General features: G+C 52.8%; 2 protein-coding genes across 5 annotated transcripts; both read left to right on the top strand.

Moving 5' to 3' along the window:
- Positions 1-151: 151 nt before the first annotated feature.
- On the top strand, positions 152-24,919 carry LOC122379981 (transcriptional repressor CTCF-like). 4 transcript variants are annotated; one of them, XM_043362691.1, is made up of 11 exons: positions 152-204; positions 5,144-5,263; positions 9,008-9,111; positions 9,398-9,559; positions 10,404-10,499; positions 11,252-11,370; positions 12,637-13,246; positions 13,886-14,248; positions 14,596-14,739; positions 22,906-23,223; positions 23,893-24,919. In XM_043362691.1, exons 2-11 carry the CDS (start codon positions 5,176-5,178, stop codon positions 23,935-23,937), a joined length of 2,049 nt encoding a protein of 682 aa, XP_043218626.1. In that variant the 5' UTR covers positions 152-204; positions 5,144-5,175; the 3' UTR covers positions 23,938-24,919. The 4 variants fall into 4 exon arrangements, with proteins under 4 accessions (XP_043218626.1, XP_043218623.1, XP_043218624.1 ...); XM_043362688.1 differs by having other exon boundaries at positions 161-233; XM_043362689.1 differs by lacking the exon at positions 152-204 and adding an exon at positions 397-543.
- Positions 24,100-26,210, top strand: LOC122379969. Its single transcript, XM_043362673.1, has 3 exons — positions 24,100-24,111; positions 24,563-24,701; positions 24,781-26,210. The coding sequence occupies exons 1-3, from the start codon at positions 24,100-24,102 to the stop codon at positions 26,208-26,210; spliced, it is 1,581 nt and encodes a 526-aa protein (XP_043218608.1).
- The last annotated feature ends 21 nt before the right edge of the window (positions 26,211-26,231 follow it).

Below are 26,231 nucleotides of genomic sequence, written 5' to 3'. Positions count from 1 at the left end.
AGCCAATGAAAGTGTAGCACTTTGTAGAACTTATGTCGATTAGGTCCCCCGTCGAATCGCACTTTCGTCGTTGATGCACTTTTGGATTTGTAGCACCTGCGTGCGTGTCGCAAATTTGAATTGTTGCACATTTGAATGTCCCCCGTAATATAATACTCGTAAGGCCGCCATCTTGCTACGAATGATAGCCGAATAATCTCTAAGGTCGCTGGAAATCTCTTCTTGGTGCAATAGTTACGTATGATAGTTCTTTTTTACAACTTTACAAGGGATTGTTAGTGTTTGTAATGGTTCTGGTCTGTTGAGCACTTTGAGTCATTTTGCGGGCTTTGTTTGTCATACTTATGAGTCTGCTAGAGGTCGCCCGTGTATTTAAGACGCTAGCGCCACCGTTGTTGAGCTTGGTTATTTGTAATAAGCGTTTCAGATTCGGTGTTTAATGTTTGTAGTTTGAGTTTGAAATGAAAAATAGGATTTGAGGGACATGAGTACCTTAACTACATCAGTGTTTTCTGCTGCCTTTGCAATGCTTCTCATTCTACTGTAAGTTCCCAGGTCAGATGTCTGCAATAGGTTCAAGGGTTGGTTCAAGGGTACACCTAAGTAGGTATTAGAACTTTAGGACAGAAACACTTCAAAGGTAAATATTACACATTGACATTCTTCCATTATTTGACATCCTTAGTCAAGATATGAATATGATACAACAAGTCACATGTCACCAAAATATAATGACAAAAATTTTCTGAGAACCTCATCTGGTCTATGATAGCTCAGCCGAGCTTTTAGGCAACAGATTTTGCTGACTCCAAACTGGCATCTGAGGCATCATGCTCACAGCTCATGACCCACATGTTATATCCTTACATAAGCTCCTTGCCTTAGGGATTTGACATAGACCCTGAGGGTACACACTGTTATCCCAGACTGGGAAAAAATACATGTTATGCCAAATATGTGCGGCGTAGTGGTGGGATTGCACCAAAAATTTCAGCGCACGTCTGGGGTAACTATGCGCTGAACTTGGTGCATGGCGGCAACATAATTTTTTCGGCGCAGGGGGGCTGCATAATTTTTTTGGTGAATGATGGTCACCAAATTTAGTCGACACGCTGGTCAATCTAGCAGCAGGTTCGCCCAGCGGGTGGGTCTGGGGAAGGTTTGGGAGGAGGCATACTTGCCTCGGTCATCGAGTGCTCAAAGTGGCAAGCCGCCCAGAGTACTCAGTGGAGGAGCAGCCACCCAGATGAGGCCAGTCCACACTCAGGGCGGAGGTGGGTATGAAAGACCTATTGAACATCGCAGAGCGTCGTGAAATAATGCTGCAGTCAGGTTCCTGCTTACTGTGGTATTGAGGGGAATGAGAGCGCGGATGACCTGGCGAAACAAGCGGCCGCCCTGTCCTCTGACGCCCACACGCTGATCCGGATGGTTCATTGTGCGCCATGTACGGCCCCTCGCATCAATGGCGCGACAACTGGTCCGAGTCACTATTCAAGCCACTCCTCGGGAGCACGCCACCGCTCCCTAGGTAATCCCTATCCCCGGAGAGGACCGAGAGGACGCCGTATCGGTGCACCAGGTGAGGGCGGGCCACTGGTGCCGCTCGCTCCAGTACCTGCAACGGATCGGCCGTCTCCCCTCTGTTGCGTGCCAGCAGTGCCCAGACAAGCGGTGCCCAGTGCCCCGCGGCGCTCTGCGCCGTGTGCCGAGGGCTGATGTGCCGGGACACGTGCTGCTCCGCTGCCCGGCCTGCCCGGCCCTTTCTGCCACCCGCCAGCCTCGTACACACCGCTCCGCCGATTTTTGTGGCCCTGGAATTTCCGGCAAGGGCCTTGCTTCACGGCACGACTCTACAGTACGCTAAGCGTATTGTGGTATTGGGTTTCCGCGGAAATAAAAACTTATTCGGACGCTCAAACATCGGAGAGTGCCCAAGGCCCTGGGACGCTTTATCTGGTTGATATAGCCTTGGTTGCTGGGTAAATGTGTACATGTGCGATACATAAAAGTGGCTTAATTTTAACGCAAATAAGCACCCAATTTTTGGCGCAAATCGTGCCGAAATTTTAGCGCAGAATCGCTTGCGCCGAATTTCGGCGCATGAGGGTCTCACGGGCGTCCGGCGTAGTGTATGGATGTTTTGCTGTCTGGCTGTTAGGTATCTAAGGGCTCCAGGTTCACCCTGGGCCTGGTCTCTTAGCGCCTGCCGCACACACTGGCTTCTGAGGGCCCCACCTTGTGCTCGGAAAGCCCTAAAGCTCCACATACACGTGAATGGGGTAACCCACGCCGATCTCTGGGGTCCTAAGTAGGCTTCTGAGAGCCCATACTGACCCTGAGTGGCCTAAAATAGCCTGGAAATCCCAAGCCTACCTCCAAGGGATCCCTTGCCGCTATGCCGTGTGAAATTTTTGGTTCAGTTGAACTTTTTTCGCGTTTGCAGCGCTTACCCATGCACAAAAAAAACACGAGAGAGTGTGAGCAAACACTTCCTCTCACTAGAGCAAAGATGAATTACTTCCGATTCACACTTTCGAGATTCGTTCTCGGTCGAAACTTACCTGGAACGTCTTGGAAAAAGAGAAGCGTTTCAAAAACAACATCCCTTGAGACATGTGGATCAAAAACTTCTTGAAGAGACACCCAGAGTTGAGTGAAAAAAGGTGCCAAAACATCAAGAAAGCTCGATCCCAAATTGTAAAGGAGGACATCGAGGAGGACTTTCAGCATCTCAGTGAGGTGCTGGAGGATGTCCCTGAAGATCACATTTTCAACTTCGATGAAACCAACTTCAGTGATATGATTCAGGAACAAAGAATGTTTCGTAGGGGCTGCAAATATCCGGAGAGAAATATGAATGCCACCAAAGGTAACATTTCTGTGATGCTCTCAGGAACTGCAAGTGAACAAGTGCTGCCCCCATATGTGGTATACAGAGCAAAGCATCTGTTGAGAACATGGACTGAGGCGGGACCATCAAAAGCTCGCTTTGGAAGCAGCAAGAAGATTGGTTCAACACCATCGTCCTCCCCTGGGCCAACAGGTTTGAGGGAAAGAAGTGATGATTGGCGACAATCTGAGCTCACACCTGAATTTTGAGGTCGTCAGGAAGTGTGAGCAGAGTAACATAGCCTTTGTCATGCTTCCTCCCAACAGCACACACAGCTGACGCAACCACAGCTGAATGTCTGTGTGTTCGCACCATTGAAGAAGGTGTGGAGAGATCGGTGCTGGAGAAGTACAAGCTGAGAAACTCGTCCGGCAGTGGAGTGGAGAAGAACAAATTCCCCGGCCTTTTGAAATTGGCCGTGGAGGCATCAGAAGCAAACATCTCCAAAAACCTTCAAGCCGGCCTCAAGGCTTGTGGCATCTTCCCACTGGATCCCGAGGCTGTCCTGAAAAGGATACCAGATGGCCAAGCCCGCGAAGATCAAGACGAGGCCTCTTGCACCAAACTACCTAGCTAGGTAAAATCGAAAAATCGGTTTCAGAATAAGCTAATCAAACGGTGGTAAATTTGTTTGCAATAGCCCAATATATAATCCTACAGGTGCTTGGTAAATTTTACACGCAAATTGTCACATTTGAGTCTTGGATTGGGTATACGATGCAAAATAATTCAAGCATTGGTGCAAGAGGATTCTGGTGCAAGAGGCCTCTCGTCAGCAGTGTTCTTGTTGACTACTTGCATGAGTCCCGGTTTGATAACGACGGTCAGAGCAAAGTGAAACGATGAAAGCTGAATGTGAAGCCAGGACAGTCAGTGTCAGGTGGACCCAGTACCTCAGGAGACTCTGTATGTACACTGTACAGCCAGGCCCATCAGAACCTCCAAGGGTTTGACAGCGCCACTGACTGCACTGCAACACTGTAAAGGCCTGGCTACACTATGCGTTTTCTGCGTGCGTTTTTTGCGGGTTTGCGTGATTTTCGTAATATCGTTGTAGAAAGAAACGACATTTCGTTTTTGTTATGTTTTTCATAAACTTTTAATTAATATAAAAATTTTATTAACTTTTAAATAAATATTAGAGAAGTTATATTAGTAATAACTTTTTTCTAGAACGACATTACGCAAATCACGCAAACTCGCAAAAAAAAAAACGCACGCAGAAAACGCATAGTGTAGCCAGTCCTTAAAGGGACTATCTCACCTTCTAAAATGTTGTTAAAACCAGTTAAATTGTGCCCGACTTTATAGATTGGATGACCAGGAACACGGTTCTGGCATTTATTTTTCATTAAACATCTTAGGCTTCCCATATTTCAAACACAAACTTTCAAATATGTGACGTCACAGCCCAAAATTACCTTCTTCCCCAGGCCACATTACTGTCATAAAGCTGATTCTTTTTACTCTGTAGGCACCACAATAAAGTTCAGACCAAGTTTTAAGCGATTTTTCAACGAACAAACCCATTTAAATCAGAATAACTAAACGAGGTGACGTCACACTAACGGTCGCTCCATGTTGAAGATAGGGCCTTGTACAAGGCCCATTTTCAAATGAAGGGAACGAATTTCTTCAACACCAAGAGGCCGCGGGGGTTGCAACCTAGATAGATAGTGGTTTCTGAACCTCGCCGCAAACTTGGCTATCTCAACTCAAACCCCATGTTAAAGGTGGGATAGTCCCTTTAATACTGAACAAAGTAAAAAAAAGATCATTTATACACGTTGAAAGCTATGTATAGGCATTCTGGCAAAGTGACCCCTTTTCCATTTAACTTTGCCACCACTCATTTTTATACAAAAAAGAAAAAACATTTAAGGTCAAATATCGGGATGAAAATCTCCAAACCCAAAGAACCAGCCCTCAGTCTAGTTTTAAACATCGATACGCCGCAATTTAAACGCAATAAAAAAATACAGATGTTTAAAGTTGAAAATGTGGTAAAGTTACCCCCGTTTACGGTATATCTGAAGGAAAGCATTTCTCGATGTTGTGAGTGTCGAAACCGGTATGTGATTGCAAGCCAGGGAACCCGATTTGGGTATCTCCTTTACTCAAACTAATGTTAAGATGGGATGGTCACTCCTAGTTGCATTTCTTCCACCTTAAGATCATTGTTCGTGTTATATAGCGTTGTGTTGGTGTTGTGTTCTGTATGTTTGACACAATTGTGTTTGTGCTCCTCAGGCCCAGACTGTGTCCAGCTGTCTGCTCCAGCAATGGAGGTCCAGACAGAAAATATGTCAGACATTCAAAACTATCTAGACACCTTCCAAAAGGAGATTCAGACCAACCAGCATGAAACAGGTGCGTCTGACTGTGACATCGTTACCTTATACCGGCAGTGTGTGCACCTTATAGCCGCGCGTTTGCAAGCTTTTCGTGGTTTGAAACGTTCAAACATGTGATTTGGTGTTGCTCCCATGCATTAGGGTCACCTAGGCTCCCATGCATTTCAAGGTCACCTGAAGGGTAGGTCGGTCATTGATCTTTGGTGACCTCGGTCATTTTTTTCGAATTTTACGTGTTTCCAGACTAGTTTTTTTAAGCTGAATTCGCAGTTAGCAACTATTTGAACATTTACGAAGTAGTTTTGGTGCCTTCGTAACATGTTACGAAGCTGTCAGAGGCGGTTGACACGTACTACGAATACCCGTCACGACCCTTATTGGTTGACCTGACCTGACCTGACCCGACCTGGTCTAAATGGTTAAAGACACCATCTGTGATCAAAACTAACACGATCTTTGTGATTAGCATTCAGCACCCCGAAAAACCCCGTAGCAGCCGCCAGCCACACATTACGAATTTCTAACCGGTCCCGATTTTCCCGACTTTTGGGTCATTAACCTGACCTGGAAGATCAACCGAATATGACCTAGGACCTTAAAATTGGGTATCATTGGCCTCCTCTAGTGACGGCCAACACGCTCGTTTTTTTCCGCGAAGGTCTAGCTCGATCAGGGGCCAAACACGCGCGTGTGTGTGGGGGGGGAGGGGTCGTACCAACTTGTGCCGTCGAAGGACGCAAAATGGCCTGTACCGGCCAGGGTTAAACTGGCATGGTCTCTTTAAGCGTTCGGCAGCAATGGCAGCAGGCAAATACTCGTCGCGGGGGGGAGGGGGGGGGGGGCGAAAAACGTCTCCCGGCCTGGGTTTGCCCAGTTCCCCTGCACTCATGATGGGAGAGGTCACTATACCTATCTGACCATGGGTCACATATTTACCAAAACCGCGATGTACGATTTTCAGTCATGTGCTCACTGCATATCATATTACATATTCTTCAGACTGATCGCCTATATAAACTGGCAAAGACATGATTTCAAACTGTTTTTGAAGTGAGAGTCTTTCATGTGACCTCTTTGCCTGACCTGAAATGACCCTAAGGCCAGTTTTCTCCAGGAAAGCTGTTTAACACGCGCAGTGGAAGGGGGGGGGGGGCGGATTTCGCCCACCCCTCCTGTTTTTCGCCAATAACTCGCGCCGCAAGTACAATATCAATGTGAAATTTCGGCTACCTGTCCAGAATTGAATAGCGGATCTTCTCATGCAAGAAGTAAGAAAATCGGTTCACAACTTTTCTAGTAATAGCGGTGTAAAGTCAAACATCGTGCCGCCGCGGCGGCGCGGCGGCGCGGCGGCCGGCGCTAGCCGTTACGCGCCGCCTGAATTGTAGACTGTGCCGGGGCGGGACGGTTCCGTCTTTACATCGCGCTCCTTACCGCTGATTATTTTAGATTCGCGTCAAATTCGGTGAGAAGACTGAGAATTGTACAGGCAATCATATGGTCAAAGAATTTTGAAAATCGGCCGGTAACAACTTGAGTTATGAGTGTGTAAACACAAAATTGTGATTGCCGCGTTTCCCGCGTCGGCCGATGCCGCTTCAGCCGGCGACATCTTACCCTTAGCAGGCTTCTAACTGCCATATTTATTGTTGGATTGTCTAGAAATTCACCATACATACCCACAAATGTTTGCTCTTTCGTATAGTGAAAGTTTTAAAAAAATCGGCCGGTAACTTTTTGAGTTATCGGCGTGTAAACGCAAAAAAGTCGCTAATATGGCAGATTTGACCACATTTGACCTCATTTGACCTTGAAGATATTGACCTAGGGTCACGAAATTCACACACAATAGAGTTCCCCATGGCCCCCACCTACCCTCCAAATTTCGTCTTTCTAGCTCCAGTGGGAGCTGAGATCTTAGGGGGGGGGGCGACATCCGCCCCCCCCCCCTTCCACTGGGCGTAGTACTCGCAACCCTTCCACTGCGCGTGTTAAGGCCTCAATGAACATATACTGAAAATTTCAGAAGCCTGGCTACATCAAATCGTTTTTCAGACTCAGATCAGACTTGCTTACAACCCAGGGACAGTTAATGACATACGCGGAATTTTGCGAGAAATACAACTTTAGAGTGAACAGCCTTCTGTATCAAGGATTAATAAGAGCTATCCCTTCTGATTGGAAGTTATATTTACGGCGATCTGGAGACTTTCTTGATGTAGGACAGATGAGAGGGGCTGCTATTTGCTGCCAGATAGGATCAAAAGTAAAGCGGATCGTAAATTTAAGGACAAAAGAGTTATATCTTTTAGGTTTGACAAGTCAAAAACCAAAGTCTCTAATAAAGTGGGAAGCCGAGCATCTAGCCCCAGAAGCTTGGGCCACATACCTTAAGATTCCATACACGTGTTGCGCTTCCACCCAACTTCAGTCCTTTCAGTTTCAGGTGTTGCACAGATATTTGCCAACTAAACGCTTTTTGCACGTCAGACGAGTCATAGACACGCAGAGTTGTGACTATTGTGGAGAATCCGATACTCTCGTACATCATTTATACAATTGTCCACCTGTGCACGCCCTTTGGATTAGGCTATTTCGTAATATGAACTCGAGAATACGACCTGCACATGTTCCGTGCGATGCTCGTTCCGTGTTGTTCGGTGCAACGCAGGTGCCATGTGTCATTAATGTCATCATTCTGTTAACGAAGCGTTACATACATGTCCAGCGTAGGGATGGTAGGACACTCGTGATGGCGCAGTTGAAATCACAGGTAGAACAGTTTTATGAGGCAGAGAGAATAATCGCTTTGAGAGAAAATCGAATGAAACATTTTGCTGCCAAATGGCGATGTATTTATGTTGAAAATGGTATAGCGATATAACGCTTACGGTCGACTGGTTCGATCAACATATGATTATGGGTTGTGTAATGTGTTGCAGGCAGGCGACACATGTAATATCAAGATATGTTTTAGTTATGTGCTGTGCTTCGCATGTGTAAATAAAGTGAAAAAAAGAAGAAAAAAATCGTTTTTCAGACATGAGTGCGAAGTCTGATGGGGTTTGGCCAGACATCCCGACAGGGCGCGGGTTATCATTTCGGTAGAGTAATGATTGCATCAGGAACTTCCCAAGTCATCCCAGCTTATCTAGTTTTAAATGTAATGTAACGCAGTGTTTGCTGCTGCGACCAGTTGCTGTGAAAATCTTGCGGGCTCTTCCACCAGAATTTGTTGTTTGGATATCAGCCTTTGCCGCTGGTTTGGGCCCCAAACGTCAGACGAGGTGGTGGCGGCCCGGTCAGCGACCACACCGCGCCCCGGTCGGCGGCCACACTGGGGCGGCGCCCAGTGTGTCGGCACTGAGTACTGCCGGGTACTGAGTACTGCCCGCCGCCCGGTACTAACCGGTGTGTCGTCACTGACCCAGTGTGTCGGCACTGAGTACTGACGGCCGCCCGGTACTGACCCGGTGTGTCGGCACCGAGTACTGCCCGGTACTGAGTACTGCCCGCCGCCCGGTACTGACCCGGTGTGTCGGCACTGAGTACTGACCGGTACTGAGTACTGACCCGGTACTGACCCGGTGTGTCGGCACTGAGTACTGACCCGGTACTGAGTACTGCCCGCCGGCCGGTACTGACCCAGTGTGTCGTCACTGACCCCGTGTGTCGTCACTGACCCCGTGTGTCGTCACTGACCCCGTGTGTCGGCACTGACCCAGTGTATCCGCACTGACCCGCCGGGACCGTGTTGCAGGAGCCGGCGAGGTGGGCCAAGTGTACATGGACCAGAACGGACAGTACTTTATCCGGCAGGCGGCCGAGGAGGAGCCTCCAGTCGCCGGCTCGAGCCGGCCCAAGGTGGGGCCGCGCGCCGCCGCACCGCCACACACACACACAGAGGGCGAAAATCCTCCTACAGTTAGCATCTCGTTGATCAAGCATTCTGATGTTTGTTTTTGACCGATGCCGATTGAACATGCATGTCATGAAATGATATTTTCTAACAGCTGCTGCAGCCTTACTTCATTATTGTGCGACGTAGTGTGTTGTCTGGTTCTGCGGTACGTACACTGGCTCTCAGTAGTAGGCAGACGAGTGTGTTGTGCGTGCGTGTGCCTGTAGCGCGCTGCGCGTGTGCCGGCAGCGGTCGGGTCGCGGCGCGGCGGCCGCTACAGCCGTTTCGGGCGAGCTGGCGGCGCCCGCTCAGCCGGCCGCCGGCGCCGCCGCCGGCGCCAACTTCCAGACGGTCACCATCGTGCCGTCGGACGGCAACGCCGACGAAGTCAGCTACGTGCTCATCGTTCAGGTGGGTGGCCGCCGTCAGAGGTCCCGTCGGCCGCACCGCCCCCTCTCCGGGCCGGGGGTGGCCGCCGTCAGAGGTCCATCGGCGGCACCACCCCCTCTCCGGGCCGGCCCCGTGCGGGGCCCAAACTCCCAGCTGGTGGGCGAATGCCATAACTTCCCTTACAGCGGGAACACTTGGTCAGAGGAGTTTGCTGTAAGCTAGTTTTCATCTTTGGTCAGTTGAAAGTCGGAGACGCTTCAGGGAAATGCTCACATATTGAGCGCGTCACAAAGTCAGTAGGTATGTCACGTCAGAGGCGCGCAATAAAGTTAGTGTGTGTCGTCAGTGCCCCATAGGCTTACATGCTTGGCATCCACAAGCTGAATACGATCAAGTACATATTCTACAAAAAAAAAGAAACAATTCGGAACGCTTTTATACGGAATGGTCGATGCCAATTGAATGTCTGAAGAAGAGCACAAACGATGTAAAATAATCCAGGAATAACATTTTCACTGTAGAGTATAATTTTTACATACGCTCATAGCGCTTTTAGGCAGATACTCTGCCTAAAAGCGTTTTGAGATGTTTTTTTAGAACATTTACCAAATCGTAGTCATTTTCCCAGCATGGAAGCCTATGGGAGGCTCTAACGTAACGTGCTTTACCTGTATGCATGTCCTTGAAGTGTCTCCAATTGCTATCACTTAATGGCACTGGTGACCATAGTGTATCCATGGAAGCACCGATCACTGGTCGCGTTTTAGGCTTGTTGAATGCACTGAGGCCCTCTCGCATAGTATGTCGTGTTCTGCTGAGCGCAGTGTGCGGCACGATGTGTCTGACGTGCGCGCCTGTTCTTCAGCCGGACTCGGAGGAAGGTCAGAAACACGAGCCAGAGGACCCCGAGAGCATCGGCGTCTACGACTTCGACGAGCGCGACGAGGGCGGACCGCAGGAGGTGAGCGGCCACCGGGGCGACCACAGACGGGCCATCAGACCACAGACATCAGAGCGGCCACAGGCGGGCCATCAGGGCGGGCCATCCGGGCGACCACGGACGGACAGAGACGGGCCACAGACGGGCCATCAGAGCGGCCACAGACGGGCCACAGACGACCATCAGGGCGGGCCACAGACGAGTCACGGACGGGCCATCAGGGCGGACCACAGACGGACAGAGACGGGCCACAGACGGGCCATCAGGGCGGGCCACAGACGAGTCATCAGGGCGGGCCACAGACGGGCCATCAGGGCGGGCCACAGACGGGCCATCAGACCACAGACATCAGGAGACAGGCCATCAGACCACAGACATCAGGGCGGGCCACAGACGGGCCATCAGGGCGGGCCACAGACGGGTCACGGACGGGCCATCAGGGCGGGCCACGGACGGACAGAGAGAGGCCACAGACGGACAGAGACGGCTCGCAGACGGACAGAGACGGCTCACAGACGGACAGAGACGGACAGAGACGGCCCACAGGTGGACAGATTCACAAGGACAGAGCCCCCGCTAAGTAGAGCTTGTTGCGTGGACCCTACCCCCCACCCTCCGATCGCGCAATTCCGTTTCTCACCACGCGGAGTCCAACGCTCTACCGACTGAGCTACGGAACCGGCCTATTACGTATTGTATATTATATTAGCGGGCCACGCGCCATGTTTCGCATCAGTCGCTATCCCGTTCGCCCCCCCCCCCCCCATCTGCAGGAGGACTCGGGCGACGAGGACGACAAGAGGAAGCTGACGCGCATGCTGACGCGCAAGTCGTCCCAGACGGTGACGCAGGCCCACATGTGCAGCTACTGCAACTACACCACGCCAAAGAGGTGAGCTCTGCCCCCTGCCGCTGTCGCACACTCGGCCCCGCGGGGTGCCAGCCGCGGCTCGGGGCACCTCTCGCTGTCCAGTAACCGTCACCTGCACTTCATTAATTTCTGCATACCTCATTACCAACATTGCATCATCGCTCTGGTTCTCTATGTATTCAGTGTGCTTCTATGTTGTCGAGCGTCCGTTTGTGGTTGTTTGCTGCCGTTTTCGTTATGGCTGGCCCTCTGTCGATGGCCACTGTGTCTGTCCGGTGTCGCTGGCCGGTGTCTCTCAGAGTCTCGGCCCGGTGTCGCTGGCCGGTGTCTCTCAGAGTCTCGGCCGGCCGGTGTCGCTGGCCGGTGTCTCTCAGAGTCTCGGTCCGGTGTCGCTGGCCGGTGTCTCTCAGAGTCTCGGCCCGGTGTCGCTGGTCGGTGTCTCTCAGAGTCTCGGCCCGGTGTCGCTGGCCGGTGTCTCTCAGAGTCTCGGTCCGGTGTCGCTGGCCGGTGTCTCTCAGAGTCTCGGCCCGGTGTCGCTGGCCGGTGTCTCTCAGAGTCTCGGCCCGGTGTCGCTGGCCGGTGTCTCTCAGAGTCTCGGTCCGGTGTCGCTGGCCGGTGTCTCTCAGAGTCTTGGCCCGGTGTCGCTGGCCGGTGTCTGTCAGAGTCTCGGCCCGGTGTCGCTGGTCGGTGTCTCTCAGAGTCTCGGCCTGGTGTCGCTGGCCGGTGTCTGTCAGAGTCTCGGTCCGGTGTCGCTGGCCGGTGTCTCTCAGAGTCTCGGTCCGGTGTCGCTGGCCGGTGTTTCTCAGAGTCTCGGCCCGGTGTCGCTGGCCGGTGTCTGTGTATCTCTCGGTCCGGTGTCGCTGGCCGGTGTCTCTCAGAGTCTCGGCCCGGTGTCGCTGGCCGGTGTCTCTCAGAGTCTCGGCCCGGTGTCGCTGGCCGGTGTCTCAGAGTCTCGGCCCGGTGCCGCTGGCCGGTGTCTCAGTTTCGCTGGTCCGCGGTCGCTGGTCGGTGTATCTCTCGGTCCGGTGTCACTGGTCCGGTGCGGTGTCTGTGTATCTCTCGGTCCGGTGTCGCTGGCCGGTGTCTCTCAGTTTCGCTGGTCCGCTGTCGCTAGCCGGTGTATCTCTCGGCCCGGTGTCGCTGGCTGGTGTATCTCTCGACCCGGTGTCGCTGGCCGGTGTATCTCTCGGTCGGGTGTCGCTGGTCCGGTACGGTGTCGGTGTGTCTCTCGGCCCCGCCCGGCCCGGTGGTCGGCGGAGTCTGACCGCGCCGCGCTACCCTCGGCAGGTACCTGCTGTCTCGCCACATGAAGTCCCACTCGGAGGAGCGGCCGCACAAGTGCTCCGTCTGCGAGCGCGGCTTCAAGACGCTGGCCTCGCTGCAGAACCACGTCAACACGCACACGGGCACCAAGCCGCACTGCTGCAAGTTCTGCGACGCCAACTTCACCACCTCGGGCGAGCTGGTGCGCCACGTGCGCTACATCCACACCAAGGAGAAGCCGCACACCTGCACAGAGTGCGACTACTCGAGCGTCGAGCTGAGCAAGCTGCGCCGCCACATGCGCTCGCACACGGGCGAGCGGCCCTACCAGTGCCCGCACTGCACGTACGCCTCACCGGACACGTTCAAGCTGAAGCGCCACCTGCGGATTCACACCGGGGAGAAGCCGTACGAGTGCGAAATCTGCGGCTCGCGCTTCACGCAGAGCAACTCTCTGAAGGCGCACCGGCAGATCCACTCGGGGGAGAAACCCCTCTACCACTGCGAGCTGTGCCCGACCACCTGCGGACGTAAGACCGACCTGCGCATCCACGTGCAGAAGCTGCACACCTCCGACCGGCCCATCAAGTGCAAACGCTGCGGAAAGAGCTTCCCGGACCGCTACTCGTTCAAGGTAGGTGTGTGCGGTGCGCAGTCCCGGCGGTGCCGAGCGCGGCCCCGGTCAGCACCGGGAGGTGCGTGTGCAGCTCATCTGCCTCAGGTGCTGACTCCTCTTGTGTGTCGGCTGTGAGCCTGAGCCAGCGTAACACCCAGTTCGCAGTGTCCCGACTAAGATGTCAATCGGATACCATAACGATATACCGATACCAAAACGATACCAACATGGTATTTGGTATTTCAATCCTAATGTTTTTGGTATTATGTTGGTATTATGAACCCTTGCTAATGCATAAGGGGCCGAGTTGGTAAAAAGTAAAAAGTTGGTTGGTATAAAAAACATGGGTAAAAAGTTGGCATTTCCCTCATGTTCCCAAGTTGGTACGGTTTCGATATTTACTCACGGTTTCGGTTATAATTTGGCTTGGTATCGGTATTCCGATTTTCTGTAATTGACATCACAAGTCCCGACACATGCAGATTATATCATTATAGGTGTATGGTAGTGAAATGACATGTTCCGTTACGCATGGCTGAGCGGATGTCGATAGGGCGCGCGACTGGCGGCGCCGTGTGCTCTGCTCGTCTGCCAGCGTCGGCGGTCCGAGTGTGTGTGGTCGGGAGCTGCGTCCGACCCCCGTCCTCTGCATTCCAGCTGCACAGCAAGACGCACGAGGGCGAGAAGTGTTTCCGGTGCGACCTCTGCCCGTACATGTCAACCTCGCAGCGCCACCTCGAGTCGCACATGCTGATCCACACCGACCAGAAGCCGTACGTCTGCCAGCACTGCGACCAGTCGTTCCGACAGAAACAGCTGCTGAAGCGGCACGTCAACCTCTACCACAACCCCAACTACATTCCGCCACAGCCGCGCGAGAAGACGCACGAGTGCCCCGAGTGCGGCCGCGCCTTCCGCCACAAGGGCAACCTGATCCGCCACCTGGCCATCCACGACCCGGAGGCCAGCGCCGCCGAGAAGCAGCTGGCCCTCAAACTCGGACGGGAGACCAAAGTGTCGGTAAGACCAGCTGTCGCTCAGTCGCCCGAGCACCGGTCGCACGGGTGACGCTTCACTGCCCGCTCAGCTCAGTGGCAGAGACCTCATTTTCAGCCGCGGTCCCGTAAAATAAAATCGGGCCCGAGAACAGTAACTGAGTAGATAGCAGCAGCAACTAGTTAGCCGCTGCATTATAAGTAAGGATATCTAGCAGTACTATGGAATTATCGCAATGAATAGAGAGAAAACCCCTGTAACAATCTAGGCGCTGGCATGCTTGCTAAGGAGAGAACCGCCGTCTTGTGTACCCGTGTGGGTAAGCTGTGATGTCGGTGGGCGGTGACCGGGCCCGACTGAATGTCCGGCAGCTGATGAACGAGTCGCTGCAGTACGAGGACGAGGAGCTGGTCGGGGACGCCGGGTCGGCAGAGTCGGGCGGCGAGCAGAAGGTGGTCGCCGTCCAGGGTCAGGACGGACAGCAGTACGTGGTGCTCGAGGTCATCCAGCTGCAGGTCAGTCCGCCCCGCGCCCTCAGCGGCCCACACTGAACGCCGCTGGGCCACTGACACTCTGTTTTGGGGCTCAGAAGGTAAAACCCGGTGCGAGCTGGCGGAGCCCGCGGCCCCGGCACGATTTGCGCTGTCCTCTCGATACGTATTTAACCGGCAGACATGCAGTCTGATGCTGCATCAGGCATCCCATCCTACAAGTTCGGATGGTACTTGCCCGAGCGTGATATCTCGTACAACTTCAAATCTATAAAGTGCGCTATCTTATATGTGCCGTGCTTTCCTATTTACGACATTTGGTAACGTGTTCAATGTACATACTGGCAGTATTCCTTTGCAGTAAGGACGTTAATGGAAAATGCGCAACAAAGCTGTTTTTTAAAAGACCATTTCCAAACTCGTGGCGGTTGTTTTCCTAGAGCTGTTCTAACGCTGTTCTAACCCCAACACTTTAGCTTTGAATTAGTATTTTGTATTTCATCTTGTCTTCAGGGGTGGAGATCTGTCAAAATTTCAGGGGGGGGGGGGTCCAGGTCGGGCAGATGGAGGCGGGCTGGATGCAGTACCATTGACTTACATAGCAGTAATTCGTTTTAAGGGGGGTCCTGACACCCCCCCCCCCCCCCCGACCCCCCGAGATCTCCACCTCTGCTTGTCTTGTTCATTTGTTGAATCCTCTACTTAAAACGTCCGACGTAAGGAAGCCAAGAGAATGTTCGCCAGAGGAAGGCCGCTGTCTGTTTCAGATTGTCCTTGAAGTATTCTCAGACAATTAGTAGTCCGTGTCGTTAAGCTGATTGACGTCATGCAGAGCCTTGCTGCTGCGCGAATAGCATTCAGACAGCTGGCCTATGTAGCTGATGCCTCAGGATCCTTCCGTATGTTGATGAAGCTGCCGCTTTCCTGTCCAGTCATTCAGTTGTTAACAGCTAGGGCGTCATGGAGTTATCAAAATTGTCGTCCCAGCAGATGGCGTCATGGGCGCAAATTGACCTTTGCAGTCGGCGCGCCCAGAACCCCAATAAACAAACAAAAAGCGCCATGCGGCCGACCGCACTATTTCTGTTATAGCCTTGCACAATACCTCGGAATCCTGCAAATCTCTCCAAATGATCTGTCCTATTTTTTGCCTGTGCAGGAGCCCTTTTTGTAAAGAGTCCACCATCCATGTGCAGACGAAGTTCGATGTATTTGACAGATCTATATATTTTTGTTTTTAGTGTTTTAATGTCTTTTATGTCTCAAAAATATTGCTGTATCATTTGCATATAAGAAATTTACAATTTATTCCTTTAAAATCAACCATGTTCCCTACTTAAGAAATAAAAAGTGACCCTAAGGACTGAGGTTGATTCTTTTATAGTAGGTAGTTTAAATTTCTACGTTTTGATTAAGCCTCTTCAATATTAACCCGCGCACCGACGGGGGGGGGGGGCGGATATCCGCCCCCCCCCCCCCTGAGGTTTTTCGCGAATAGCGGGAAAACCGCGGCGCGTAGCGCCGCGAAATTTAGTATGACTATTCCCTTATCAATTTTACACATGGTGTGCAAGTTTGAACCTCCTACCTTTCAAGGTCAGGTCACCAGGTCACTTTGAATGACCCAACCTCAAGTCACTTTTTTGCAACTTTGTCACCGTGCCAGAGCTACAGTAGATGTCGGAGGCCTTTGAAAGTCACAGGATGTTATTAGGTCATTAGTAGCTACAATTTGTATATCTCGGAATTTTGATATCGGTGACCTAAGGTCAGGTCAATTTCGCGACCTCCCCATTATAAGTCAATGGGGGAAAAATCAACTCCCTGTTTTTACCACTAAAACGGGTCGGAATGGCCTCATATACCATACATGACTTCATATACGATCAACCTTCACTACCTTGAGGTCTGTTTTGCTGTTGGGCAGCTGTGAGGTCATGTGACGTCATCAAAGGTCACCAAAGGTTTTTGGCCAATAACTCCGTACAGGAACAAGATACAGACGCGTGGATGGTCTCATTGTGTTCAGCTCGTCAAGACGCATCGAATGATATACATGATGACCTCGAGGTCACGTGACCTGAGGTCAACCTTTGACCTTGACCTTTCGAGGTCAACATATATATCATTCGATGCGGATTGACGAGAGGATCACGATGATGCCCTTAGTTTGTTCCTATCTTGACTAATTCGAAAGTTATTCGAGAAAAACTCTCCATATTCAGCGCCGCCATTTTGACTTTTTCGACCCCTGTGACGTCATCTTTGACCTGACCTGAAAATGACCTTAGTAAAAATTGTAGATCTTGACCGTGCGTATCCGATGCCGTTTACCGCTTGTCGCTATCTTGCTTCGTTCTCGAGATCTCAGGGGGGGGGGGCGGTCATCCGCCCCCCCCCCCCCGTCGGTACTAAGTTGGCGCAGACCCCCGTCGGTGCGCGGGTTAACTATGTACAGTCTGTCTTGAAAGTACCGCAGCATGGCAGGGTGGCGCTGGTGGGCCGGCGCAGCGGAGGGCGGTCAGGTTTGAGTGCCACTGGATCGCCTGACCCTTGGGGAGGGGGGAGGAGGGAGGAGAGGGATGGGCGCGAGTGAGCGGGCTCTCGGTGCTGCCCGTGCGGCAGACAAGGCGCTGTTTTATGAATACTTATACAGAGACACCAGCTAAGCGTAGTAATTCTCGTCCTGACATGAAAGTTTTGATAAATGGAAAGTGATGCTTCCCTTTCGAGCCTCGCCAGACATTTACGTGTTACACATGTAATCCGGCCAGAGGGCAGGGGGTGCGGCCTCCGTCGTTCGCTCAGATTAAGCTAGGGCTTCCAAAAAATTGTGTGCGTGGTTACGAGACACAGTGACTGGTAACTACTTCTAACATTTCCAGTATTGGCCGCTTTATAGCGTCTACTGATGGAAATGGTCCGTAGGAACCTGCTTTACAGCCGTTCGGCTTATGATCGGATATGTGAAATGATCAGGTCGGCCCTGATCATTTCACCTGCTGGGACCTGATGTTTCCAATCACAAAATGCCTGGAAACGCGTAGATAATATGTGCTGACATGCATGGAATCGGCATTTTGGCCTGACATGGTATCGAGAAAGAGGCTACAGGTCAAAGGTCATTGGGTTCAGGGTCATATTTTTAGGGAAGATATATGTATAACATTGATCAATTCGAGGATATTGACAGTTTTGTCGTGGTCTGTAGGTCGGTCGCTTTTTACGCGAGTTATTCGTGAAAAAGCCGTGAGGGACGCATCGGTTTGACCTCATCCTGAAAGTATGAAGTTTAAGATCTCAGGTCCAGCGGTGACCTCTCGAGCATTATTCAGTGCCGGTGCGCATTACAACTTTTCCTAAGGCTAGGACACTATAACGTAACCTAAGTGGCCCGACCTTGAAAGATCTGGGTCTGATTCATTCCGCCACCACAAGTGTCAAGAAAAGATGTAATATCACTTATCAGGCATGCGTGGAGGTATGTTGCAGCCCCCCCCCCCCAACGCAGCAGTGTGCAGAGAGCCTGCTTTGTTAAGCAATAAATCTAGCCAGCTACTTTGAAGCCGGAGATATAAAGAAAAAGGGTTCTGAGTCGCGACGGCGCTGTTCCGACTGCGACTCTTAATCTGACTTCGGCCTGCTGATCGGCTCCGACTACGACTCTGACTCCGGACCAGTGCACTGCCATAAGCTAAACGTATCACTTGCCGGTACGGGGATGGACGCAACTCTCCCAGACTGCTTTCGTAGCTAGACTCTGCAATATTTGTTGGTCTGCCAAAATTTTCAGCAGATCTTATGGAGGGAGAGGGAGAGAGAGAGACAGAGAGAGAGGGAGGGAGAGAGAGAGGAAGAGAGGAATTTTGATAGATAGTTAAACGAATAAGATAAACACTATACAGCCTCGTATAATCTCTCATCTTGAGCTGAACAGTGAACAGTGAGCACTCAGGAACTGAAAGATTAATATGCCGCTAGCTGTTAATACCCATAATCTCAGTGACATTCCGCACAAATACGCATAACTCGTGTTTGGTATACGATTATCAAAGTGATCGTATCCTCCACCTGGAAGTAGGCGCTACGAACAATTGCCTGGCCATTCGATCGTAAAATGAAAATATTTGCCTGTAACTTTTATGGATAGGAAACAAAGGAGTTTAATGTGTTAGTTATTTTGTGTTGTTTTTTATGTAGCAGCCATTGGCCGTCTATAGTTTGAATGGTTCGAAACGTTTTTTTTTTCTTTGCATGATGATGATTTTACTTGTAATAAGATGGAATAAAAGGAAGAAGAAAAACACCCAAGTGTAGGATTTGCTTTGGCTTCCTAAAGTTATTAGCAAAAGGTTACCATTCCATCTTACTTTCATTGGCTTTCGCTTTAAATAGGTACTATTGTGTTTCAATCTCAACAAGGGTGGTGTGAATGAGATTTCGTTCTTATCTCGCATAAATAAATACGAAACAAAATTACTTTATCCTAAGTTACTGCCTACTGGATCAATCGATCAGATTTAAACCCATAGTTAATCTGAGATTTTCGACAAAACTACTGCATTGACATCGTCCTGTGCTGTTATTCACATCATTACTTCAGTTTTATTACATTTATTCTGTTCTGTTCCATGATCGTAAATTATTGTTCAATATGCGTCATGTTCTGATAACAATGCAAGCAGTTGCGCTCATCCTTTAGATTGGCTACGTCTGTCTTTTCGTCGAGAATAAAACTGTTCCAAGGGTGAACCGGCCACCGGGGGATCGGCCGGGCCAGTCAAGTTCTCCACTCGTGCTCGCAGACGGCCCGTGCCCCCGGGCGACAGGCGCCGCAGCGGGGTGGAAAGAGTAAGGGAGAGCGGCACCCCACGCGACCTGCCCGGTCACTCTCTCCTGGCTCACTGCCGTCACGTGCTCTGGGGCTCTCAAACCACCGAACTCCCGGCCTCCAGTTCGCCGGGCCGCCGCAGCCCATGCTGCGGTACTTTCAAGACAGACTGTACAGTGGGTCTATTTAAGATCTCCAGAGCCACCACGTGGCGCTACGGTCGGGGTAGGGCGAGTCCAAATCCCGAGGGAAGTGAGGTCACCGGTCATTGTGGGGGAAGGAGGGAGGGGGGGGGGGGGGTGACGCGGTATCACGGCGCATGGGGCGTGCGTAGCGCCGCGAGTGGGCCGCCCAGGGCCGCCCGCCACTGCGCCAAGGCTGAGGGGAGGGGATGATGGTTGCGGGTGCGTTCACTCCGGTATGGTGGTATCCTGTTCATGTGGAACCGGCAAGAACGCGACTGAAGGGAATCATTATCTCAAACAAACGGGCAAGCCAGAGGCAGCGTCAGTTCTAGCCAAAATGTTGAACAATGATAATTGAAACAATCTAGGACGTATTCATAGCCTGCAACTTTTCAGTCGATAGTTGCATGATGCTTTTCATGATGCATGATGAGGCTTCTCTAAACTGTTATTTGAGTTAGATATTTTTCATTTGGCACGTTCAGTTTTGGTGGGTTTTATCGGGTCGAAAAGAATCAGAAAAGAAAAAAGAGTTGAAATGACTCCAGAAAAATGACTAAAAATATTTTCCTAAAAAATTAAACTTAGCTTAACGTTTATAGGCGATAATTTTGACTTTTGGGGAGGATATTGGGGAAAGATATTTGGGAAAGATGTCATCGTGCTTAGCTGTGTTGCAATAGAAGGAAAGTTTTTGGTTGTGTCTAGATAAAACCAGACCCGGGAGTGGGGCTCGAACTCACGACATCGCGTTCAGCTCACAGGTTACCCAACCTCAACGCTACGAGCACCTATCGCCCTGCGCAGCTTGCTCAGTGTTTCGGCTAAAGTTCGGCCAAAGTGTCTGACGCAGTCTGACCTCTGTCAATGTCACGAGGCGAAACCCCAAGGTAAATGTCCGTCCCGGTAGCTCGGTCGGTAGAGCGTTGGACTCCATGTGCCATGTGGTGAGAGCGCACGTCCCGGTTGCAAAAGTCCGGGTTCGAAACACGACGTGTGCTTGACGTTTTTTAACCTCCTGACGGGTATGGTTGTGGTTGGTGGCAGGCCGCTGCCAGGCGAAGTCAGCGAGGGGACCGGCCGTGCGCGGCTATGTGCGCACGTTAAAATTTGGACTCTAAACCACAGACCATTTTGCCAGAGACTAAACCTCAAAACCATAGTCTGCAATAGACCAGGAATTGCTTAATCGGAGGGTAGATGGCAGGTTTCAACGCTTAACAAGCTCAGCTTAGCGGGGACTCTGTCCTTGTCATTCCTTCCATTCAAAAGGTTCGGGCCAAATTTATATCTAAAAAAGGGGGAGCCGAACCAGGTTGCGCCGAGTTGAACCAGGATGGACCGGGTTCATACATGCAATCATGGTCAGACAAAACAGAAGTTAATTTCGGGTCAAATATTTTTATTAACTGATCTTATTGTTTTTTAGCTTACACGTAAAATAACTTTTAGCTTTTTATAACTCGAGACTTCATGCACAGAAATGTGGCGTTCGTCCACTTTTCCTCATCGTCTCTTAGCGACTTGATTTCATGTGGTGGCGGAACGGGGGGGGGAGGGGGGCATCGGGGCACCGTGCCCCCGTTTGATTTTGGCATTTTAACATTAGCCCTATGGACGTTGCATGGAAAGAATGGGACCAAAAGTCGGCAGTGCCCCCACTTCAATAAAGGTGTTCCGCCGCCACTGCTTGATTTGACCCTAAAGGCGTCTTACCAGCAAAAAAAAAAAAAAATCACCTGCGTTATGCCTAAATATTTGCCCAAGGGCGCTCTACGCAAGAAACGCCAGCCGGTCAAAAAACTGGCGAACGAATACGATCTCTCTAGTGCTTGAATTATATTCAATGAAAATTTCAGGAGACATAAATAATCTTAATCCTTATAGCTAGGCGCTCGGAGCATTCGCTAGCATTCCATTGCCAGCTGCATTATCAACGCCACATTTGCATTACTCTGGGTGCATCATAAGTAACAGCAGGTGAACCGGCCACAGCAAAACCATGCCTCATTTTCCTTTCCTTCCAAGCTGCCAAGCTAACCGGCCGCCCGGCCCATCACCACGATATGGAACAACACTGGAGTGCGCCATTTGCCTACGGCAGTGCCTCACCGCGCCGGGGCTGTTTGACAGGTCACCCGCACCGTGACCTCGCCAACCGCCCCCCCCCCCTCCCCGCCCACCTCCCCATCGGGCCCAGCTCGGTAGTGACCTCTCCTTGAATTTGACATGGACTCGACTAAGGCTCAACGCCATCTAGTTACGTCTGGAGATCCTAATAAGATCCACTGTACGAGTACATTAGTGCGGTCTGTTCGATTTGATTTGGTAATTTTAGACTTTTCCAATTTTTGGAATTTTAGACTTAATTTTAGATTATCCTAAGTTTTGTTTTAGGTCTTAGATAATCATAAAGGGTCATAAACTGTCCTTCCGGCGCCGAGAGCAAGATGTTATCAGTTTATTAAAACAACTTGGAGTCTGGAGACTTTAAATTGCTCAATATCGATATTGTCAGCAAACATATGTAAAAAAGCCTGAAAAAAACACTGCTGTTCAAGAAAATATACCACTTTCCTCAAATAAGTTTTTTTTCTACAGTTTTATGACTTATGCTCAAAATAAGACACCGTATTCCTCTGTAGGGCACTGATGGAACGAGAACTGCCATTTTCGAAATAATAGTACCATTGTTTTTGACGCTCTTTCGAACGCCGCTTGCTGCGTCGCTACGTGGGCCTGGAGCCGAGTAGGAGAGGTGCCCCCCCCCCCCCCCCCCAGCAGGGCGTGGAAATCCAGCAGCCCCAGTAGGGCGCGGGTTAACAGATTTCGCTTGTAGCGGAAGTTGAAGCCATTGCTGCCGCCTTTTTACGGCATTTGCAATTTTAAAACAGAAATGGTTGATCCCGCCCAGCCTCAGGCCATGGATGAAATTGAGTTTTCAAACGATTTGTACTGGTGTATTATGATGACAGGGGTTAAATGGAATAAAAGCTACCTTTCGACGTCGCTGTCCGACCGAAACCTCTGACCGTGCGACCCTCTTACCGCGAGACCCTCTGACCATGAGATCCTCTGACCGCGAGTCGTCCACCGGCCCCGTGAGCTGCCTCCCCACTGCCCGATGACCCCTCCCCCCCCGGTCGGCTGACGCGCGCCGCCATGCGTTGCCAGGACGCCAACGGCGAGGAGCAGACGGTGGCCGTGGTGCCCGACTCGGCGCTGAGCCAGGCGGCCGGCGCCGGCGGCAGCGGCATCGACATGCAGCTGGCCGCCGGCCCGGCCGCCTCCTCCATCGACGCCGCCCAGCTGGGCACCGACGTCAGCCTGGCCGACGACGGTCTGCCGGCCGACCTGCTGCCCGAGGCGGCCGGCGAGGGCGCCAGCGGCGAGCAGCCGCGCCGGCCCACCACGCCCGGCGGACGCCGGCGCGTCGACGACCAGGCCGTCCAGAAGAGCAAGCAGGACATGCAGAACTGCTTCGGGTTCGATGTGAGTTGTGACGGCGCTGCTGACGAGCCGGGTGTCTGGGAGGGAGCGTGAGCTGGCGGGTCCTCGTTGAGATCGCGCCTAACGCTCCAGTATCGCGCCCGCTCGCACTGCGTGTGCCGCGCCGCCCCGCAGGCCCCGGTGTCGGTGCGGCGTCCCGCTGCCCCCGATGTCGGTGCGGTGTCCCGCTGCCCCGCGGGCCCCGGTGTCGGTGCAGTGTCCCGCGGGGCCCGGTGTCTGTGCGGCATCCCGCTATCCCGCAGGCCCCGGTGTCGGTGCGGCGTCCCGCTGCCCCCGGTGTCGGTGCGGCGTCCCGCTGCCCCGCGGGGCCCGGTGTCGGTGCAGTGTCCCGCCGCCCCGCGGGCCCCGGTGTCGGTGCGGCGTCCCGCTGCCGCCCGGTGTCAGTGCGGTGTCCCGCCGTCCCGCTGCCCCCGGTGTCGGTGCGGCGTCCCGCCCCGGTGTCTGTGCGGTGTCCCGCTGCCCCCGGTGTCGGTGCGGCGTCCCGCCCCGGTGTCGGTGCGGCGTCCCGCTGCCCCCGGTGTCGGTGCGGTGTCCCGCCGTCCCGCTGCCCCCGGTGTCGGTGCGGCGTCCCGCTGCCCCGCGGGGCCGGTATCGGTGCGGTGTCCCGCTGCCGCCCGGTGAGCTGCGGTCTGACGCTGGCTGCTGTTGCAGGATGATGACGACGCGGAGATGCTGGAGAAGAAGGGCGCGTTCTGAGGCGCGCTCCAGTGCGGCCCCGGTCAGCTCGGCAGCCGCCCGCCCGGCCCGTTTTAGCACGTGAACTCGCGAGACGAGCGGCATTCCACCGTCCGCTGCGCGGACGGCTCGCAGAGTGGCGAGTTTTGCTACTAATCGTGTTTTCCTCTTGTTTTGCCACTGATGAAATTAGAAGTGCACGGCGACTGAACTCTTAGGCGACGAATCGAATCCTGTCACAATGCTGTATTATATGATTTTCTGGACTTTTAGCAGTAATTTGTGGACGGGGTGGCCGATTGGCGCTGGCCAATCAGCGGATTGGCCGAGCCGTGTGGCGCGGCTCCGCTGTCCGACCACCTGTACACGGGTCGCCCCGAGTGAGAGAGTCCGCCAGCGACCGGCCAGCGCCGCTGCCTGCCCTCCGCGGCCCCGACTGGTGTCTGTCGGTGACCATACACAGTCGGGGACACAGACACAGACACACCAGTCGGCGGCCCGGACTGGTGTGTCTGCATCTCTGAGAGGGACGGGGGTGTAGTGTGTACCTCCCGCTGTCTGCCCAGCTCCGCGGCCCGGAGTTGTGTCTGTGGGTCCGGTCCAGACCGGTGTAGGTGGGGGGGGGGGGGCGGGGGGGGGGGGGTAGTGGATACTTCCCGCTGCGTGGCGCGGTCCGGTCCGGACTGGTGTGTGTCTGTGGGTCCGGCCCGGACTGGTGCGTCTCTGGGAGGGACGGGGGTGTACCTCCCGCTGCCTGCCCTCCGCGGCCCGGAGTTGTGTCTGTAGGTCCGGTCCGGACCGGTGTGTGTCTGTGGTTGGGTGGGTGGGGTGTGTGGGGGGGGGGCACTTCCCGCCGCGTTGCGCGGTCCGGTCCGGACTATTGTGGGTGTGTCTGTGTGTCTGTCTGTGCGCGCCGGCAGCGGGGCTCGGCGCCCCGCCGGCCGCTGTCCGACGCGAATCTCTCACCGGACTCGGACTGGGGAATACACCGGACCGAACTGGGGAATACAGAGCGAACCACACCAGTCGACTCTGGGGAATACAGAGCGAACCACACCAGTGGACTCTGGGGAATACAGAGCGAACCACACCAGTCCACTCTGGGGAATACAGAGCGAACCACACCAGTCGACTCTGGGGAATACAGAGCGAACCACACCAGTCGACTCTGGGGAATACAGAGCGAACCACACCAGTCGACTCTGGGGAATACAGAGCGAACCACACCAGTCGACTCTGGGGAATACAGAGCGAACCACACCAGTCGACTCTGGGGAATACAGAGCGAACCACACCAGTCGACTCTGGGGAATACAGAGCGAACCACACCAGTCGACTCTGGGGAATACAGAGCGAACCACACCAGTCGACTCTGGGGAATACAGAGCGAACCACACCAGTCGACTCTGGGGAATACAGAGCGAACCACACCAGTCGACTCTGGGGAATACAGAGCGAACCACACCAGTCGACTCTGGGGAATACAGAGCGAACCACACCAGTCGACTCTGGGGAATACAGAGCGAACCACACCAGTCGACTCTGGGGAATACAGAGCGAACCACACCAGTCGACTCTGGGGAATACAGAGCGAACCACACCAGTCGACTCTGGGGAATACAGAGCGAACCACACCAGTCGACTCTGGGGAATACAGAGCGAACCACACCAGTCGACTCTGGGGAATACAGAGCGAACCACACCAGTCGACTCTGGGGAATACAGAGCGAACCACACCAGTCGACTCTGGGGAATACAGAGCGAACCACACCAGTCGACTCTGGGGAATACAGAGCGAACCACACCAGTCGACTCTGGGGAATACAGAGCGAACCACACCAGTCGACTCTGGGGAATACAGAGCGAACCACACCAGTCGACTCTGGGGAATACAGAGCGAACCACACCAGTGGACTCTGGGGAATTCAGAGCGAACCACACCAGTCGACTCTGGGGAATACAGAGCGAACCACACCAGTCGACTCTGGGGAATACAGAGCGAACCACACCAGTCGACTCTGGGGAATACAGAGCGAACCACACCAGTCGACTCTGGGGAATACAGAGCGAACCACACCAGTCGACTCTGGGGAATACAGAGCGAACCACACCAGTCGAATCTGGTGAATACAGAGCGAACCACACCAGTCGACTCTGGTGAATACAGAGCGAACCACACCAGTCGACTCTGGGGAATACAGAGCGAACCACACCAGTCGACTCTGGGGAATACAGAGCGAACCACACCAGTCGACTCTGGGGAATACAGAGCGAACCACACCAGTCGACTCTAGGGAATACAGAGCGAACCACAC

Source organism: Amphibalanus amphitrite, unplaced genomic scaffold (assembly GCF_019059575.1).
Source record: "Amphibalanus amphitrite isolate SeventyFive unplaced genomic scaffold, NRLGWU_Aamphi_draft 000088F_arrow, whole genome shotgun sequence".
NCBI classification, from domain to species: Eukaryota; Metazoa; Arthropoda; class Thecostraca; order Balanomorpha; family Balanidae; genus Amphibalanus; species Amphibalanus amphitrite.
Note: the sequence above shows the minus strand (reverse complement) of the source record. Positions and strands in the feature narration are given on the sequence as shown.